Raw genomic sequence first — 20590 nt, forward strand, 5'->3', positions numbered from 1 at the left:
TTTTTTTTTTTTTTTTGGTAGAAATAGTGTTTTGCCATGTTGCTGAAGCTGGTCTTGAACTCCTGAGCTCAAGCAGGCTGCCTGCCTTGGCCTCCCAAAGTGCTGAGATTACATGAGCCACCTTGCCTGTCCTCATATAAAGTATTCAATGATTTTTCAACTATTAGAATAGGTTCCTTCTTCCATTTAGTTGAAAGTAGAGAACGGGAAGCCACCTGACTTGGAGAAGCTTGGTCACTCAGTCATTCGTGTTCTTTGCTTCAGTTTCTGAAGTGTCCAGAATCACTTTGCCAATCCCTGTCAGCTGCAGGGACAACAGAATGCTTTTCCACCCCGAGTAGTTACATCTGTCACTCCTCACTTCAGAGCAGCTTTGCAGGCTTTTGCCAGAATTCTGAGGAGGAGTTGAGAAAAACAGCAGTATTGTTAATTTCAACATACTAATATGTATACCGCCGGCCAAGGCAGGCAGCTTGCAAAATATGTAAAAATCTTACTACATTCTTTCTATTTTCACCCAAAGCTTGGAGCTGCAGATTCAGCCATTCGGTTTATCAAAGTTGTCTGCCATATACATTAATTGTCAAATGAGTCAGCCAAATCAGACTCTTTCTCTCAGGCAGAGTCTTACTTCACTTTCATTCTAACAATGTGCCTCTGACAGCCATCTCACTCTGAGCTCCCGCTCCTAGTTAGATAGGTGAGGCATGGAGCTGGTACCCTGGGTGGAGGAAGGCACCATGACTGCTGTGTCTTGGCATCCTCTTTGCTTGCCTCTCACAGGGTTGATGCCTGCCTTTACAGTGGTCTAGGGATTGAATGTACTAAATGACGTTTCATCATCCCTGCCATCACACGCCCCAGTTTCTGAACCCAAGACACTCCAGCGTGAACAAGGACATACTATTTATAACACCATGATTTGCCCTTTACAGAAATGGGTATAGGCCAGGTGCGGTGGCTCAGGCCTGTAATCCCAGCACTTTGGGAGGCCAAGATGGGCAGATGACTTGTGGTCAGGAGTTTGAGCCCAGCCTGGGCAGCATGGTGAGACCCAATCTCTATAAAAAATTAGCTGGATGTGGTGGTGCACGCCTGTAGTCCCAGCTACTTGGGTGGTTGAGGTGGGAGGATCACCTGAGCCCCAGAGTTCAAGACGGAAGTGAGCTGTGATTGTGCCACGCACTCAACCCTGAGCAATGGAGTAAACTCTGTCTCAAAAATAAATAAATAATTAAAAAAAGAAGAGAAAGAAATGGATATAGATAGAGAAAAGCGAATGGATGGAGATGCAGTGGTTGGGGAAATAGCAAATATAGGGAAAAGCACAACCCTACCATAATGTGTTGCTTTGAGGTGGCTTTACTGCTTTCAGTGTATCACGAGTACTTTTGTCCCCTGGGAATGTCTACTCCTCCAGGCATTTCATTCTAGTACAAAGGGAGATGGGAAGGAGGCCTTTTTTTTACAGGGGGAAAGAAGGTTGTAAAAGAGAGGTGGGATAGGAAGCCGACATGACTCCTTGGCCTTGAGGGCATTGTCCGCAGATTTGTTCCCGGATAGAACATGTGTGGATGTTGGCCATCTAAAAATGGATTCTGTCACAATGATTTGTGCTGACATACCCCTTCAAAAGGTTTGTTTTCCCAGGGCTCCCGGTAACCTTGAAGACTCAGGAGTATGGCTCTTCAAAGGTAGTGGGGAGTGGGCTCTAAAGCACAAGGGAAGAGGAGAGTAATTCCTCTAATTGTGACAGTGGGGCAGGGGGCGAGGCAGCTGATTGAGAGCTGAGTGCCAGTAACTTTCCCTGGTTGCATTTCATTATTGTATTTTGAAACCTAGTTGTCTGAGAAGTATAATGTTTTCAGCCCCAGCAGCCATGGACGATAGTAACACAGAATTGGCCTGTCCTAGACTTGTATATTGTGCTCTGGGCCACAGTGCACGCTGCAGTTACAGACATACTCAATGAGCCCTCTACCTGCCAGCTCTGGAAGTGAGCAGTCCTTCCCTGAACTGTCTCCACCTTGGGCCAGCCAGTCCCAGAGCCAGGTGCAGAAGGTGAATCAGAACTCTTAAGCTGGGGTCATCGTGTAGGAAACCCTTGTAAATAAGAGATGCTCTTGGGTTTCATCTCAGTCCAGTTTGCCCCCAAGCTGCTTTTTAAGTTGGACTGTGGAATTTCTGGGCAAATTCAATAATAAATAAGCAGACTTGGATCAGATCTAAAAGCTGTGCAACTTCAAAGAGGGGAAAAATACTGATGCAGGAGCAGATCATTTTCCTGAGAGAAATATGTTTCATGAAAGAGAAAAACAGAACAGTCTGTTCTCACTTTTTAATGAGTTAAGATATAATCCTTATAATTATTAAATAAGAACTTGAGAAGAGGGAATAAGGTAAAGTGAGAATCATGTTAGACCAAATAACGTCTTTGAAAGTGGTAGGCAATAGAGTTGAAACTCTGTAATCGATGAGATAGAAAGCCAACTAGAGAAAAAATATAGCATGGCAGGATGGAATGGCGAGAGCACAGCCATGTCCAAGGTGTCTCGCATGGGTAGTAATCATTCTTAAGGAAAAGAACAGCGCAGGTGCAGCAGCATCACCCAAAAGCTGTGGTAACAGTTCACAGAACGGACTTCATGCTGTGTAATGTTACGCCTAACGTTGGATTTCTGTGCTGTGCCACAGTGGTCAATATCAGAGTACGTATAAAAGACCAACATCCACACATGCTTTGGCAATCAAGGATATTATACTCTGAGTATTTTATACCTAAGATGCCACTTATTTGAAAAGTTCTCATTTCTGGAGTTAAAAACTTCCCCAAACAAGTATCCTTGCCAAAGACTTCATACTGTCAGTCACAAGTTCAGGTGTATTTATAAAAATTAGAAATATCCATCTCAAATAAGTGGAGGAAGGCTAGAATAATAAATGCCATTGGGATGAGTAAGCAACCAGCTATGAAAAAAAATACGACCTTAGTCTGAAATCAGTTGATGAATGAATGAGCTGATTAAATGTAATCTATGAAACCATTAAATTTCTAGAAGAAAATATAGAAGGGTATTTATGAAATTTTGGTTGGGAAAGGCCTTCTTTTTTTTTGAGACAGGGTCTCTGTTGCCCAGGCTGGTGCAGTGGCACGATCTCGGCTCACTGCAACTTCTGCCTCCCGGGTTCAAGTGATTCTCCTGCCTCAGCCTCTCAAGTAGCTGGGACTACAGATGTGTGCCACCACACCCAGCTAAGTTTTGTATTTGTAATACAGACGGGGTTTCATCATGTTGGCCAGGATGGTCTCGATTTCTTGACCTCATGATCCATCCACTTTGGCCTTCCAAACTGCTGGGATTACAGGCCTTTTTTAAGCATGATACCAAAGACAGAAACCTTACAGAAAGATTAGCATCTTAAAAAGGGAAAACTAGTGTTCAGAAACCACAAAATCAAAATGCAAATGGCAGCCTAAGAAAAATATCTCATAACATAAAAAAGCAAAGGCTAATTTTCTTAAGAGACTTTATATTGGTATTTAAAAGGTGAATATCAGTAATAAATGGAGCATTTCAGAATGTTGATCATTCAGTTCTTAACAGCAAAAACATAAATGACCAATAATAATATAAATTTTAGCCTTACTGGTATTCAACAGAGAATGTAAAATAAAAGAGAACTAGTATTTCTCTTCTATCAAATTGGCAAAGAAAAAAATGTTAGGGTCCAGGTAATGCCAGTTTTAACTGCTGGAAGACATAAATGTTGATCCAGTCTCAACTCTTAAGGAATGGATTTTATTTTAAATGATGACTTGTTGAGGCTAACAACTTGCTGTCATGCATTCATTTCATATAAAAAACATTGAGAAAAGTGACAAGATTTAATATTGCTGGTTTGTTCATGATGATAAATATTTTAGGGGAAGTTGATTTTTCATTTTAAAATGGTGCTAATTCTGTCAAATTTGAAAATTGAGAATAATTTAATTCCTAGGTGGCTTTTCCAAGCTTATTCATGCTGGAGTGCCCTCTGCTGGCACCAGCAGCCATTTACTGACCCCAGACTCGGTACCATCTGAAGAGAGACACTGCCCTGTGGGATCTACAGGGTGTGGGGGAGACAGAGCAAAGAGGGAGTGGGGGGCACACAGCATGTGAATGGCTCAGACCCTGGGCATCCTCCTTGGTGCCCACCAGCCCACATTTCCAGAGGGCCTGCTCTGTTGTGAAGGCTGCGCCAAGCGCTCACTAAGGCAATGATTCTCTCAGGTTCACTGCCATGTCCCCAAAGCTGAGAACCATGCCCAACAGAGGGTGGGTGCTCAGTAAGTGTTTGTTGGTGACTGTTAGTCATGTGTCCTCCAATTGACATTCTCTTGGGGAGACCAGCAGTAAGCAGATAAAGAAGTCACTTAAGGCATGAGATGTGTTCAGAGGGTTGTGCATTCCAGGAAAATGGTAGGATGCGAAGAGACCAGTCAGATGGCCCCGAAGTATGTCCCCTCCCTTCCCTGAGGGTGTGCTCAGTACCCGGAGGAGACAGATAGCAGGTGGGTGGCAGCATGTAGCCCATTTCTATTCAGGCAAGGGCAGGACTCCCTCCTGTGTGTGTGCATTTGGTGATGGAACCAAGGAACTCTACAGGCCTGTTTTTAAACTCCTGATTCTCTGTATTTGCCATATCCTAACAGAGTGTTTGCTTTTTGTTTCCTTTTTTTTAATTTAAAGGATTTTTTTGTTTTGTTTTGTGTTTTTTGATAGATGAGGGTTACTACCAGGGTGGAAAATTTCAGTTTGAAACTGAAGTTCCCGATGCGTACAACATGGTGGTGAGTAGCCTGCGTTGAGCCTGTTGTTCTACTTCTTGGGCGGGGCTGCCTGTGGCTGTGGCCCTAGCACTGGCACGGGGCCCTAGCACTCCCCTCTGCGTGTGTCCATGTGTGACTGAGAACTCACTTCAGTATTTTTGGGATGAATGTCACTCATCAGCAGTGTTTAGAGTGTCAGCAGAGAATTCATTTATTCAACAAAAACGTATGAATACTATGTACCAGGCAGCCTGCCTGTGTATTTTCTGTAATTCTTGTCTGCTAAAGTCTGACACTGAAGAAAAAAAGCATTTAATAAAATGACTGTAGTTTTGCTTATGATATAACACCAAAATTCCAGAAGTCTATCAAATGTGTATTTTAGAATTTCAGAGAATAATGACTTGTAATTTTAAGCTATAAGTAATTTATACCTATAGTTTCATGTTAATCCCTCAGAGACCCTTTCAGGTAATAATTATACCAAATACCATTACATTATGTCTTTGCTTTGGGGGAACTTACAGACCAAGGAGAGATAAAGTGTAGAAAGTTGATGAAGTGATAAAAATGGTAAGTAGAAGACAGTAGAGATACTAAAGTAGTTTTCCAGAATTCAGAGAAGGGAAAGCAGTGATCACTTTGGAAAGTGGTCAGGACTAGTTAAGCTTTTTGGGGGAAATTGATTTGGAGTCACCGTGTCGTGGCCCAGAACCAGGGGATGGTGTTGCAGGTGACATGGAAATGTGGTGAAATGTGGTGACAGTTGTGGACCTGAAAACTTACACACTGCAGAAGGCAGATGGACCAGGTCAACTGGAATGGACAACTGGAGTTGGAGAAGAATGGGGGAGAAAATGAGAAAACTCAGATTTGGGGGTTTGGTTGGGCATTTTCGATTTGACAGTGACAACTGGAGATTCTGAATAATTCCATACCCCTGAGTTGGGGCATTAGAGAGGGCGTGGCTGCACCTCAGGGATGGGTATGATGTGTCTCAGCCCAAACTGCCAGGAGTTGGCGTGGGCAGCTCAGCGTGCTTGTCTTAATGGCGTGCACTGTGGGTATGTATTCCTCCTCACATGTTCTAACCAACCCTCTTGGTCCATCAAGTAGGAAAGCACGAGTTGATGGTGCTGCCATAGAAAAGAAAGCCTCATTTCCATCATGAGGATGTGGGCCTTGGGAATACTGTGCCTGTTACTTCGCTTGTAGGAAATGTGTTCCCACTGCCTGACGAGTAAAGTTGCTCCTGACCCCAGCCACCTGGGCTCACTTCAGTGGCTGTAGCACTTTTTTTCGAAGCCAAACCTTAATCTATGGAAATGGACTTTTTACTGGACTACTCCATTTAGAGTTCTTTGTGAAATGTAATTTATGGGGATGGGGAAGAGTTGGCAGTCCAAGAAATTTTTTAATATGTAGACAAAAACAGGAAAATACACATTTCCAGCCTTTGTCCATCCACCACCTGCTGAGACTTTTCATCATTCCCAAACCACACTGAGAAACCTGGTGACGGAGCGCTGCACACTGTCCGATGCGAGGTGGTTTCAGAGGCATGGTTTCAGTGCAGATGTTTAGAATTTGGACTCAGGTGGTTTCTGGAAACAACCAGGCATACAGTATTTAAAATTCTGTATTTAGATTTGCTGCTAAATACTTTTTAGATAGGCCATCTCTGATAATGTTAAAATTAAAGGGTGATGAGTTTATGACACACCATTCTGGATGTCATAGCAGGGATTTAAGTGTCAGTTGATAAACTTTCCAGACAAGTCATGAGGCATCAGAGAACTATTGTTTCAGGTGTATCTGGCATCATCTAGTAGCAGAGTTTCTTGTTTTCATTATAGGAAGAAAGCAAAACAAGAAAAAATACCAAGGAAGGAACAGGCATGATTGACAGCCTCTGTGTGCCAGGTTACTTTATTCATTCACGTTACTTTATTCTTCTCTTCTGGTATTTCAGTGAGTGATTTTTTTTTTTTTAATTGAGATGGAGTCTTGCTCTTTCGCCCAGGCTGGAGTGCAGTGGCACGATCTCAGCTCACCGCAACCTCTATGTTCCGGGTTCAAGCCTCATCTTCCTGTCATTGGGTGATCTTAACATTCATATCTTTATACATTAGAAAGTTAGGGTTCTGAAAGCTAAAGTTAACAACATTAGCTTTCCAATGTAGATGGCTGAATTGTTGAGGTCACTTCATGTCCAGGGCTGCCCAGCTTTTAAACATGTGCTCTTCTTGCCACACCAAGTGGTGAGAAAATGATTGTCAGACTGTCCTTTCCCACCTGTGACTTCAAGAAATAGGAAGGAAAATGGAATAAAGAATGACTCGAAAGCCACTGAGTCTTGAAGACTTGTTTCCCTTATTAGTTGGAGACTGGCACAGAGGTTGAGATAGAGGGTAAGGCTTAAATTTTCCCAGGGATTTTCCTGTTCTTCTCTCATACCTGCTATTCCTCAGCCTCCTCCCCACTACCAGTCCCCATGGGAAAATAAACACATCATCCCACTGCAGCTTTTCTGAAGTTCTGTGTGCTGTGTTTGACCTTTAGCTCTCTTACGATGATGATCTACATTTTTCTATTTCCACTGCTGTCTGTTTTGGAAGTTTCATAAGCGATGGACTGGTCAGATTTCATCAGGAATAAAATCTCCTCTTCTCAAGCCCAGAAATACTGAGAGCAGCTGGTGGCTCTGTATGAACCGTGTTCCTACCCTGCTTCTGTAGGGTCCTTTCCTCTCATCTCCTCAGCCTTTCCTTCTTATCTGCCTCCCCCGACATTTTTTTGGAGACAAGAGTTTTGCCCAGGCTGGAGTCAATGGTGCGATCTCGGTTCACCATAACCTCCGCCTCCCGGTTTCAAGCAATTCTCCTGCCTCAGCCTCCTGAGTATCTGGGATTACAGGCATGCACCAACATGCCTGGCTAATTTTGTATTTTTAGTAGAGGCAGGGTTTCTCCATGTTGTAACCCCTCCATGTTACAGGCTGGTCTCGAACTCCCCGACCTCAGGTGATCCGCCCGCCTCAGCTCAAAGTGCTGGGATTACAGGCGGAGCCACTGCACCCAACTTTTTTTTTTTTTTTTTAAATGGTGTGTCACTCTTGTCACCCAGGCTGGAGTGAAGTGGCACAATCTCAGCTCACCACAACGTCTACCTCTTGGATTCAAGCAATACTCCTGCCTCAGCCTCTTGAGTAGCTGCGATTACAGGTGTCCACCACCACACCTAGCTAATTTTTATATTTGTAGTAGAGACCGTGTTTCACCATGTTGGCCAGGCTTGTCTTGAACTCCTGACCTCAGCTGATCTGCCCGCGTTGGCCTCCCAAAGTGCTGGGATTTTAGGTGTGAGCCACTGCACCCGGCCTTCTGTCCCCTTCTCGTGTTTTCTTCCTGTCTGCCTCTCATTCAGGCAAGTGTGGGGCAGCTTCCTTAGGGGCCAGCTTATGTCACTGGTGTCCCATCAGGGAGTCTCCGGGGGACCATTAGGGTGTGGTAACTTGGTTGAACATAAAAGTAGTTGCATTTGCCATGTTTATAATGAATCATTTCTTTTTTTTTTTTTTGAGATGGAGTTTCGCTCTTGTTACCCAGGCTGGAGTGCAATGGCGCGATCTTGGCTCACCGCAACCTCCGCCTCCTGGGTTCAGGCAATTTTCCTGCCTCAGCTTCCTGAGTAGCTGGGGTTACAGGCACGCGCCACCATGCCCAGCTAATTTTTTGTATTTTTAGTAGAGACGGGGTTTCACCTTGTTGACCAGGATGGTCTCGATCTCTTGACCTCATGATCCTCCCCCCTCGGCCTCCCAAAGTGCTGGGATTACAGGCTGAGCCACCGCACCCGGCCTGAATCATTTCTTACAGACTCTCCCGAGCATCTCTTTCCCACTGGGCTGTGAGCCATGAGGGAGTACCAGCTGTCTTGCCCAGACTTTTTCCAATGTGTAGCTTGTGCCTCCCACACTAGGCAAGAAATACAGACTGTCCAGTGGTTGCCCCCTCTCTGCCCCCCATGAACTTAACAGTGTAAAAAAGAGATGAAATAATTCAACCAATGTAGGAAGATCACATAGGCACAGGCATTCAGGATAGTGTGAGGGCTTACTCTGAGGGCGCCACGTGGGTTGGTGAGAGCGGATACAGCAGTGGCCAGTGCGGAGCCTAGGGGTGGGCTGGGGCTTCTCAGGGTGCATCTGCTTCACCGCCATGACTGACTTTACACAATTTCTGTACTTCATAAGGACTTATCTCCTAAGAGTTATAGTTCCTGCAGTGAAGGTCTGTTATGAAGACTATGAATCTGGAAAACTTTTAGTAAAGTTGATCATTATTTTAGAATAAACTTTCAAAAGAAAAATGTCTATTTGGAATCCCCCACCCCATATCCCAACAGCTAAAATTCAGATTTTCTGTGTGTTTTTGTCCCTTTGTCTCTGAAATTTAACTCCTAGCCTGAAGCCTGCTTTGTAATTTGCCAGTTTAGAAACTGGCCAAACTGATGTGGTAACATTTAGTGAGATACTACATTGTGCCAGGCTCCACGTCAGACACTGGAGGGCCAAGGATGGGAACTTGTGACCTTTTAAGAATTCCAGACTCTGGGGAGACAGACACTGACATGGTAGTGTGGAGCCTGGGTGATGACGTGGGCAATAGCTGTTCCTCAGGCTGGTAGGTCCGCCCAGAGGAAGAGCATGTGGCATGGCCTGGGGGTGCCTTGGAGGAAGAGGGAGCCTTAGCCCAGACCCCACCTGGCCTGTGGTGTCACACAGCCCTCAGGCATGTTGGTCAGGAGCTGGTTGGAGGAAGCTGTGTGCTGCAGCAGGAGAAAGGACTGGAGCTCTTTGTTCTTGGCTCTGGTCTCCTCCCGGAAGTGAAGATGCCGCGTCTCCTCACATGTTGTTGGCCAAATCACATTACCTGGTCATGGCCAGCCTGGAAGGACTAAGGAAGGGCTGTTCTGCCCTGGGCCCTGGAGGAGGAGAGCCAGAGACACTTAGCAGTGATGACCACCACAGGTGACACCTGAACTCCCACTCACCCTTCTTCTTCGTATAAAATTATTAGACTTTGTAGGAAATTGCGACAACACGGCCATGCAAAAATAGAATATTAATCACCCACAATCTCTCCACCCAGAGATGATAACCATGACTCTCTAATGTCTTTTGCAGACAGTATAAATCCCACATACTAATGGGGTAATACTATGCATAGCCTGGTAACTCGGGGCTTTCCCATTATAATATGATAGATATAATGCATTCATGTCAGTCAATGCATGATTGCATCATCATTAATAAGAGCACTTCTTTGTATGATGTATCGTTTTAAACCAGTCCTTTATCATTGGTCACTGGTTGACCAACCTTTTGTAGTATAAAGCAGACTTTCCGTAAAGGGCTAAGTAATAATTATTTTAGGCTCTGTGGACCACATATGGTTTCTGTCCTATAGTCTTTTTTTATTTTTTTAAACCTTTGAAAATGTAAAAACCAGTCTTTGACCATTTGAAAACAGTCCCAGCCTGGGTTTGGTCTGTAGGCTATGGTCTGCTGCCCCAGAACAAACAGGGCTGTGAGGTGAGTCCGGGACATGCATCTTAGGTGTTTCTGCCTCTTTCCTCTGGATCAATTCCTAGACATGGCATTATGGGTATTGAGTAACTGATGCTCCATTTTAAGGTTCTTGATAATCCTATTAAATTACCTTCCAGAGAGGAATGCCAGTTGGCATCCTTACCATCAGTGTTTGAAAATTCCCTTTCTCTAACCACTCACCAAGGTGGAGTATTCGCCTTTTTGTTGTTGTTGTTGCCATTTTGGGAGGAAATTGTATCTCATTTGATATCTGATTGTCATTTCTTTTTTTTTTTGAGAGCTCTGTCACCCAGGCTGGAGTGCAGTGGCACAGTCTCAGCTCACTGTAACCTCTGCCTCCCAGGTTCAAGCAATTGCATTTTCATTTCTTTCTTTCTTTCTTTTTTTTTTTAATTTGAGACAGAGTATCACTGCCACCAGGCTGGAGTGCACTGGTACAATCTTGGCTTACTGCAACCTCCACCTCCTAGATTCAAGCAATTCTCCTGCCGCAGCCTCCCGAGTAGGTGGGATTACAGGAGTGCACCACTGCGCCCGGCTTATTTTGTATTTTTGGTAAAGATAGGGTTTCACCATGTTGGCCAGGCCTGTCTCGTGATCTGCCCGTCTCAGCCTCCCAGAGTGCTGGGATTACAGGCATGAGCCTCTGTGTCTAGCTGCATCTTCATCTTAAGTTGGATGCTGAATAGTGTTTCCTACTAATTAGCTATTTATAATTTTTATGAGCTGCTATTTTGTCCTTTGCCTATTTTTCCATTGGGGTATTTGTTTTTCTCTAGATTTACTAGCATTCTTACATGCAAAGTATGTGAAACTTTTCTCTTAGCTTTTTTTAGCTATGCTATAAATACTTTCTTTGTTTTGCATTTGCCATCTCTAGTTGATATACAAGCTTGGTTTTTTTGTTTTGCTGCTTGAGTTTTGTATGTTATGAAATGCTTAAGGCCCAAGATGATCATCTGCATTTTCTTCTACTCCTCCTATAATTCTCTTTTATGTTTAATTTTAATGCATCTGGAACATTGTGTTTTTCCACATGGGTAGCCAGCGGCCCACTGAATAACCCACTTCCCTGTTGGTTTGAAAGGCCACACTTGTCATAGATTAGACACCTGGCAGGGTGAGTGATGGTGGCCGTGCCAAGCACTGAACTGAGGGGAAATGTGGGAGGGCTGGGCATTGCTTGCTTGTCTAGCTGTGGGCCACTGGGTTTGGGGGGAAGGGGCTACGGACCCAATTTAGTTTGGAAAGTATGTGTGTCAGAAGCCAGGTGCAGAGTTTTGCCCTCTGTTCTGGAACCACAGTTAAAAGAACCATTGGCAAAAGGAGGCATCTGTGTTAACATCAAACTGTGGAAGGTGTGAAGGGGACAGCAGGAAGGGCGATTACCCCCCAAGCCTTTGGGAGATGTGGTAGTACAGGCTGGGTGGTCATGTGTGAGGGCCTCTGCAGAAGGGGCACCTGCTTGGGAGGGAGAGTAAGTTTGCCAGTTTTCTAAGTTCGTTCAGAAACTGAGAGTTGGTGACTCGGCCTAACACTAGACTGACACTATCCAGTGACTCAGAGGGATGCACACAGCCCTTCTGTTTGGCAGTCTGCAGCTCAGATGCCTCAGGAAGGGAAAGACGCAGTTCTTCCTTTGTATCAAATGCATTCTCATTTATTTGTAGAAAAGCACAATGTGAAATTTATTTAAACTCATTCTGAACCTAAATTCTTTGTCCTCAAACACATGCATTTGCACTGTCCGTGTAATCATTTTTTTTTTTTTTGAGTCTACTGATTTTGTGGTATTTTGAAATTAGAATATTCATTAGGGTGTTGAAAAAGTATTTTTGCTTTATACAAATAAATGAAAAGATGAAACTATAAAAGTTTACTGGAAAGTTAAAGAGGATATTTGGATAATGAAGTATTTTCTGAGTGTGGCATCAAAGATAAAAATTTGATTACCAAAATAAAAAACCTACTCAGAAAAACATCATAAATAAAAGTTAATAGCAAATGATAAACAGGGAAAATGTTACCCATTTCACAAAGGGTTGATTGTTTTTTGAGATGACCTTTCTGATGAGATCCCGTGATTTGACACTTACTGCATATTAATCAAGGAGACTTGCTGTGGGAGCAGAGACCCTCTCCCTCACTGCAGGTTGTGGGGGTGGGGGAGGGGGATGGGTGTCACATCTTCTGAAGGACACAAGCAGTGTACCAGAAGCTAGGGTTTCTGACCAGCAGATCCTCTTCCTGGGCTTCATCCGAGGAAACATTTCATCCAGAGTATGAGCAAAGATATGGGCATTTTTTGATAGAGCAGGGCTGGGAGAAGAGGAAGCAACCTAAGGGCCCAGAGGTAGGCAAGTGCTTGTTAAGCGCAGGCAGGACTACCATGGAATGTGGGCTGTCATCTGAAATGATGGCAGAAATAACTAAGACATATGTAGCACAGCTTTATTCTGTAAAGAAAAATGAGTGTGCTGCCTGCATGCTAGGTGTGTGGCCTAGAAAAGAGGCGTGAATACATGTACAGGTGTCACATTATTTCTGGGTAGAGTTAAGATGGGGGAGTATATGTATTCTTACATAAAAAACAAAAGTGAAAGACAACATAATTTATTATATATTTACATATATTTCTTTTCATTTTTGTTGTCCTTTTCTCTGAGTATGGATTGCCTTTGTAATAGAGAAAGATCTGTTTTGTTTTGTTTTCTGGTTTGGAGGCAGGGTCTCACTCTGTCACCCAGGCTGGAGTACAATGGTACAATCATAGTTCACTGCAGCCTCCAATTCCTGAGCTCAAGTGATTCTCCCCGCCCAGCCTCCTGAGTAGCTGGGACGACAAGCAAGAGCTACCATGCCCAGCTCATTTTTTTTCTTTGGAGAGACAAGGTCTTGCTATATTGCCTTGGCTGATCTTGAACCCTTGGCCTCAAACAATCCTCCCACTTCAGCCTCCAAAGTGCTGAGATTTTTTCTCCTGGATATCTGTCATTAATTATATTTTCTCCTCTTAGGTGGCCTCCCACCATGCCTGACCTAGAAAAATCTTAAAAGAACTTCATCCAAACCTGTCAAGTCATAAATGATGTTGATATACTTTATCCCCACACATTCATTTTCATTCTCTTTCTCCCTTTAAGTATAACATGGACTAGGGCTTTCACCTAGGAAAATGTATGTGACAGTAGCATCTTCAGAAAAATCCAGCAAAGGGAACAGGCTGTTCTTGTAAGTAGCAGTAACTTTCAGCCATAGTTAGCAACTTTTGGTGCAAAGGACTCTGGGGCTTCTGGTTTGATTTGGGCCAGAGGGTGCAGAACTATTCCCTCGAGTGCACTGTGGATACCTGCAGCCTCAAACCCAGGGGGTATGGGAGGTAACAGAGGTCCAGTCACCAGCACTGTCAGCCAGCAGGACACATGGGGCTTGTAGAGAGGAGCTCAGAAGCCCACGGGCAGACTTGCTGCTGAGACCAGCCCTTGTGGATGCAGCGCGTTGATATATGCCTCGTAGGTGAGGTGGGCGAGTATTCAAGGTTGAACACATGCTCAGTGAGTCACATGGCACACTGAGTAAGCCATGAGATGGCATCTAGACAGGGAATGTGGTAAGGCTCTGACCTGGAGATGTGATTTGCAGAGACTGTTGGTGTGATCTTTCTCATTTTCTCTGTGTTGCAGCCCCCCAAAGTGAAATGCCTGACCAAGATCTGGCACCCCAACATCACAGAGACAGGGGAAATATGTCTGAGGTGAGTTTCTTGTCTTTTCTTTCTTCTGTATTTGTGAGTGTCGTGTATGAGCGTCGGGCTCTTAAACGCATTGTCTCCTCTGAGAGAAGACTTTGAAGCATGGCCGAGATTAGGAAGGGCTTAGACTCAGCCAACGTAGCTGTGGTTGCCTGCCTGCTCCCAAACCCTACCCTACCTTCTGCCAACAGACCAGTGTCCTCTCGTGGCCCTCTGGGGGCCACAGCCCTGCTACATTCTTAGTGCAGCCTCCTTGCCTTTCCAGGATGGACCCCTGGGGTCCCTTATCTTGTTCCACTCCTGTTTAAATGGGAGACCACATTCTCTCCATGTGGCTGATTTTAGCTAAGATGAGAAAATACGATTAATGTTAGACACCCAGGAGAAAAGATGAGGATGGCAGGCTCAAGACGACCTTGGGCACTTGTATTTCAGCTGCCCTCTCTACCAAAACGGTCCTGATAGGTCATGGCACTTAGGGCAGGCAGACTTTTCGATCTTCATGTCTGCTATGACTTGTGTCCCTGATCCCCGACATGACAAAATGTCAGGGGTCAGTGATTTCTCCTCCTAAGTTTGCTGGAAAAGATGTATAGGTGGGTTGGTTGGTTTTTAAAATAAGTTTCACATTTGGGCTTTATTTTTTCTGCACTTTGTCCCTTTCATTACTTTAAGGCAGCAAGGTTGATTGCAGGGCTTTGATACCAGACCACCTGGACCCGAGTCCAGCCCCTGCCCCACTTAGGACAGCTATGAGACTTTAGGCTGTTTATTTACCCGTATGTACCTCACACCCAGCCAGTTTGGAATGTAGGCACGAAGTGTTTCCTTAGCACATTTCTCCTACTTCTGACATGAAATGTGATTAGTGGCCAATTTAGTTCTCATGCTCAACCTCTGCCATTTCTTTTCTTTTGTTCCTCTCTCCTAAGTAAACACTAATCACCTTTGAAAGGAAATGTGTAAGCCATGGCTGCTGGAAATCTTACAGCAGGATGCCTTTCTCTTCAGAAGTACAGTTAGTGCCCATTTGCCCATTTTATTTTTGTATAGACTGCTCCCTTTCTTCACTATCACCTTCAGTTTTCACAGATAGTTAGAAATACATTTTACCAGACATACCTTTTTGAAAAGCATCTTCCCTTTTACATGCCTGTCCTTTACGTGTTGAAACGTCAAAATTCCACCATCAATGGTTGCAGGTTATAAATGCATTTGGTCCAGGCCCCAATGCCCCGATTCCTCCTGTGCTTGCAAGGACACCTGGCTTGCTTTCTGGGGGGCCACACTCTGCTTCCCTGTCTTGCCCGTGCCTCAGTCAGAATTGGGTCCAGAATAGGAAGCTCTGTTGTCCCTTTTGCCATCTTCTGGGAAATCAGATGATTAGCAAAGTCTAACAGGGATGCACAGATGGTATCCTGATATAAAAGCCAGAAATCTTGAGGAAAAAGATTGTCAGATTTGACCACATGAAAATTAAGAACACAAAATGGAAGGAGAAATGATTAACTGGATTAACATCCTTGGTATGTAAATAGTCCTTACTATTCATTATAAAAAAGATGGATACGTCCTCTGGAAAAATGTGGCATTGGCTACAAATAGGTAATAAGGAGAAATAGAGGTGGGCAGTAAATATCTGAGGAGGTGTTCACTCTCATCGGTAACCAGAGAAAAGTGCAGAAAACCATGAGGTGTGGCTTACCCCTTATCAGATTGGCAGGCACAAATCTAGTAAGTGGTAAGCCACACCTCATGGTTTTCTTGGGGGGGGGGGAGCGGGTGACAGAGAGTGAACATGCTCTCTCATTGTTGGAGGGTGCATATATTTGCACACCTTTCATTGGTCCTTCAGTCTTGTAGACTACCTATAACTTGTATGTACCATTAGACTTGTCAGCTTCACTTCTAGGGATTTAATCTAAGGAAATAATGTGCCAGATTGATGTACAGAGACCACCTTGTTAGTGAAAAGCAAACAGCGTCCAGTGGCAGTGTTATGGTGTGTCCTGAATAAAGGGAAAGAAAAGCTCAGCCACCCCTCTGGTTTGTGGTGACCTCTGCTCTTCCCACAGCAGGACTGATTGGTGCCTGGTATTCCATGGGCCTGACTTTCATTTCTGGTACACAGGAGCACTTTCCTCTTTTAGAGAGGTAGCTCTGGTTCCACCTTGTCATCCCAGCAGGAGCCCTCCCCTTGCTCTGGCACAGGGTCAGAGGCTCCATGTCTGTGTGATTGGAGGGCCCAAGTCAAGAGCCCAGTTCAAGCTTCTCCTAGAGCCCAAGCTTCTATTCCAGTTCCTGGTGTGTCCTCTGCCTCTTTGTATAATAACATCTCTGATAGCCAAGTGTCTCCTGAGCTTTCGCTGGGACTATCCTCTGTGAGGTCAGGCTAGAACTTCCTCAGTGCCTGGGGATGTTGCACCCCTGATGGTCCTCACTGCTATCCAGACTGGTGGCCAACACATGCGGGGCCGGCCTTGCCTCCCCATTACCTTCTCCGGCCAGATGCTAAGCCCTCCTGCTCTGCCTGTGCTATTGATGGCAAAGCTCGGTGAGCCTTCCTCCCCTTCATTCAGCTAATATTGATTGAGCCTAGGCACTGGCAGAGCAATTAGCATTCCCTGCTTTTATGGGTAAAACAGGCATTCGACAAATAAATGACAAATATATAACTGAAGGTTGCATTAAGATCTATATAAGAAAAGGATTAGCTAGATCATTGTAGTAACAAAATATAGCCACTAGGATTTGACTTGGTTCCCAAAAAGTTATTCAAAAGTTGACAATTCAGATCTACAAGTCACCAATACCTCTGTAGGGTAGAAAGACATCCAACCAGTTGGTAGGGTACACAATTTGAGTTTTCCTTTTATTTTATTTTATTTTTGAGACAGAGTCTTGCTCTGTCGCCCAGGCTGGAGTGCAATGGCACAATGTCAGCTCACTGCAACCTCTGCCTCCTGGGTTCAAGCGATTTTCCTGCCTCAGCCTCCCAAGTAGCTGAGACTACAGGTGCGTGCCACCACGCCTGGCTAATTTTTGTATTTTTAGTAGAGACGGGGTTTCACCATATTGTTCAGGCTGGTCTTGAACTCCTGACCTCGTGATCTGCCAACCTTGGCCTCCCAAAGTGCTAGGATTACAGGTATGAGCCACCATGCCTGTCCTCTCCTTTTTTCTTTTTAAGGGTAAAAGTAAACTTTAATCATCAATTTAAGGTTAGTTATCTGTTTTTTTAAACTGATCTTCATGGACAATTAAGATTATAACTTTGATTCAAACTCTGCATACTTTTATCCTGATCTAAATTGGCTTACATGAATTTAAACAGACTCTAATTCAAAAAAGTTTATTAGAGGTAACAATTATAGCCTGTAAAACCTGATATTTTATGTACAGATCAAAGCCACAGCATAATAAAATAATTCAACAAATGCAAAAGTAATTTTATCTCCAGAAGGAAGCTTGGCAATAAGTTAGACTTTTTCAAAATATGGTATGATCATTTAATCTTTTTAAAATTTTTTTTTTTACTTTTTAAGATTGCTGTGAAAATGCCAGTCTTCTCTGTATCATCCTAGTTTGAGCATATAGGCTGTGGAAGTGAGCACTGTAATGATCATTTCCATGCGAGTGTATGATGTGCCTTTGCAGCCAGTAGACAGTAATGACCAGGACTCTCAGGTACTAGCTTCAGAAATAGGACCCCACCAAACCCTTGAATCCTGGTTTGCCTTCCCTGAGCATGGTCTCCTCACCTAAGGACTGATTGATATCCAGAATTCTGGATTAATCTTTTATCCTCAAGCTTTTTTTTTGGAACTTAAAGAAAAGAAAAAAAAGTTATTACAATGTCGTATGCTGGGAGCTCCTGTTGTTAACCTGCATCAGCAGTGTTTCAGAGCATCGGTGCCAGTGAGTTGCCCAGGTTGGAAGAACAACACTGTTCATGAGGCGTGTGCCCTTGGGCATGTCTTCTCTGTGCCTTGGTTTCCTCCTGTATGAGACAGGGAAACAGTGATATTTCCTTCACAGGTGGTCATAGGCATTAAGTGAATTTAATGGCACAGCACCTAGGATTGTGCCTGACATACACATAATAAGATCTAAGCTTCGGTTACTCCTGTTGTCATCTTGTCATTTTGTTGCCATTGTCATTTTCTTTTTGAGACAGAATAGTCCTCACACTGTTCCCAGGCTGGAGTGCAGGTTTGCAGGTACAATCACAGCTCACTGCAACCTCGAACTCCTGGACTCAAACAGTCCTCCTGCCTTTGGGACTACAGGCGTGCACCACTATGCCTGGCTAATTTTTTAATTTTTAGTAGAGACAAGAAATCACTCTATTGCCAGGCTGTTCTCAATCTCCTGGGCTCAAGTGATCCTCTCACCTTACCTCAGCCTCCTGGAATGCTGGGATTACAGGCTTGAGCCACCACACGCAGCTACCGTTGTCATTTTCTGAATATTAAATTGACAGATGTTCTTTATGTGTTATTTTAAACATGCTTTTTCTTTGCCCAAAACTTCCATGTCAAGTATTACAACAAATAGACACACATACCACAAGACATTATAATTGAACATGTGTATAACCTTGGAGGTAGAAATGCCTTCCTCAGCAAGAAGAAACAGACAAGCCACAGAGGAAAAGATGGGTTTGATAAAAAGTAGATCTCCTGCACGGCATAGGTGAAGACAAAACACGTACCAAGAGGACTAGTCAGCAGTGTGCAGGGCGCCCATGGCTGCTCCTCACTAACCACTGTGTGTTTCTTTGTCTTTTTTAGTTTACTGAGAGAACATTCAATTGACGGCACTGGCTGGGCTCCCACAAGAACATTGAAGGTAGAGTCTGTGCCTTGATCATAAGTTGTTCCTGTGGTCCTCTTCCTGCAGTAGCCAGCCTCCTGAGAAAGCAGCACATGTCCTTACCTGTCACATCCACGCCAGTGGCCAGGCACAACCTGCCTCCTCTTCTCCCTGCTGCCTGGGGCTATTTAGTCAGTCACTGACCTCAGTCAGTTCGGGCCAGATGAGCATCCTTGTCGGCTTTGCCAGGCACCATTCTAGAACCAGAGATAGGAGCTCAAACTGCAGGCTTCACAGCCAAACTACTCGCCACATAGGAAAACTCATGGCCACCATTCATTTAACAGGGATGTCTTGAGCTCTTCAGGCCACTAGATGTTGGAGAAAGAACAGCAAACTGATGTGCAGACCACTCCCTATGGCCAGAGAAGACCATCAAGTGTTGGGTACCTAACACGAGGCAGGGACCCTAGGGGAACAGCACAGGAAACTGGGTTTTGGCTCAGGTCCAGCATCGGGGGACACTGCAGACTGCATACAGTCCTGACTCAGCTCCTCCGAGCTGTAGTCTCTGCCACTGTGGGCAGCCCACCCAGTCTTTTCTTAGCCTCGCCCCACGCTCTAGGAATGTTCTGCCTTCTCAGAACTTTCCCTCTGCAGGCCGTGTCTCTACCTGGAAGGCAGTCCTCTCCTCTAGCCCTCTACCTGGCAGACTCCTGCTCCCCTCAGGCTCAGAGGCTGTCATTGCCTCTGGAGCCTCTCCTCCCAGGGTGGGTGATCTGGGGAACCCATCTCTTGGACAGTGCTGGCCTGCTGCCCTGCCCACCTGTCCATCCCGCTTCCTCAGGCTGAGGGCTCATCTTTACCCACACTCCAGCCCTAGGCCCAGCTCACATCGGAAGGTCAGGGATGGGTGGGTGGATGGACTGATGGACTAGAGAAAGCAGAGCAGGACAAATAAAATTACCAACTTGCAAAGATTAGGGGATGAGCATGAGAACAGGCCTAAAAACTCTTGAGCTGATGAAGAGGAAAATGGAGAATGTGTGATTCACAGATGGCAGATAGTACACATAGAACAACACTGGCTTTCAGTTTTAGGTAATGAAAATCTCTGATCCTTGAATTGTGAATCTTCCATGATTCTTTAAATAACTAAAGCAAAGTTATTAAGAAAACTTAGTAGGATGAGAGGTAATTAACTTATCTACAACCCCAAGAGGCAGTAGATGTAACACAACAGACTATTTTAAAGGTGGCTTTTTAGAAGTCAGACTATATTTGGTGGAAACAGCTAAGAGTGATTTAAGGCGGAGCCCCTGTGCAGACACTGGCCTGTGGGCCCTGCCGTGCAGGAGTGGGCTTGTCAGGTCCGACTGGGAGGGTGACTGATGCTCTCTTTGATTTGATATTCACTACCTGAGACTGCTCATCTCTTTGTATTTTCCAGAGTTGTTTGTTATACTTGAAAACAAGTGATTTTTATTTTCTATCTTGAGAAAAACAAGCCATGCTGAAGACAGGTTTTGATACAGTACAACGTGTATTTCTTGATCATGGGTTTAAAAGACTTTAGGTACGGCCGGGCGCGGTGGCT

General features: G+C 44.5%; 1 protein-coding gene across 1 annotated transcript in view; it reads left to right on the forward strand.

Moving 5' to 3' along the window:
* The window catches only part of UBE2F (ubiquitin conjugating enzyme E2 F (putative)), a 77305-nt gene that overhangs the window by 43957 nt on the left and 12758 nt on the right, over positions 1–20590 (forward strand). Inside the window, exons 5-7 of the mRNA XM_017537671.2 lie at positions 4767–4834; positions 14111–14181; positions 18972–19029. Of these exons, the coding sequence (XP_017393160.1) occupies positions 4767–4834; positions 14111–14181; positions 18972–19029 (197 nt within the window). The remainder of the gene's footprint in view (positions 1–4766; positions 4835–14110; positions 14182–18971; positions 19030–20590) is intronic.

Source organism: Cebus imitator, unplaced genomic scaffold (genome assembly GCF_001604975.1).
Source record: "Cebus imitator isolate Cc_AM_T3 unplaced genomic scaffold, Cebus_imitator-1.0 Scaffold106, whole genome shotgun sequence".
NCBI lineage: Eukaryota > Metazoa > Chordata > Mammalia > Primates > Cebidae > Cebus > Cebus imitator.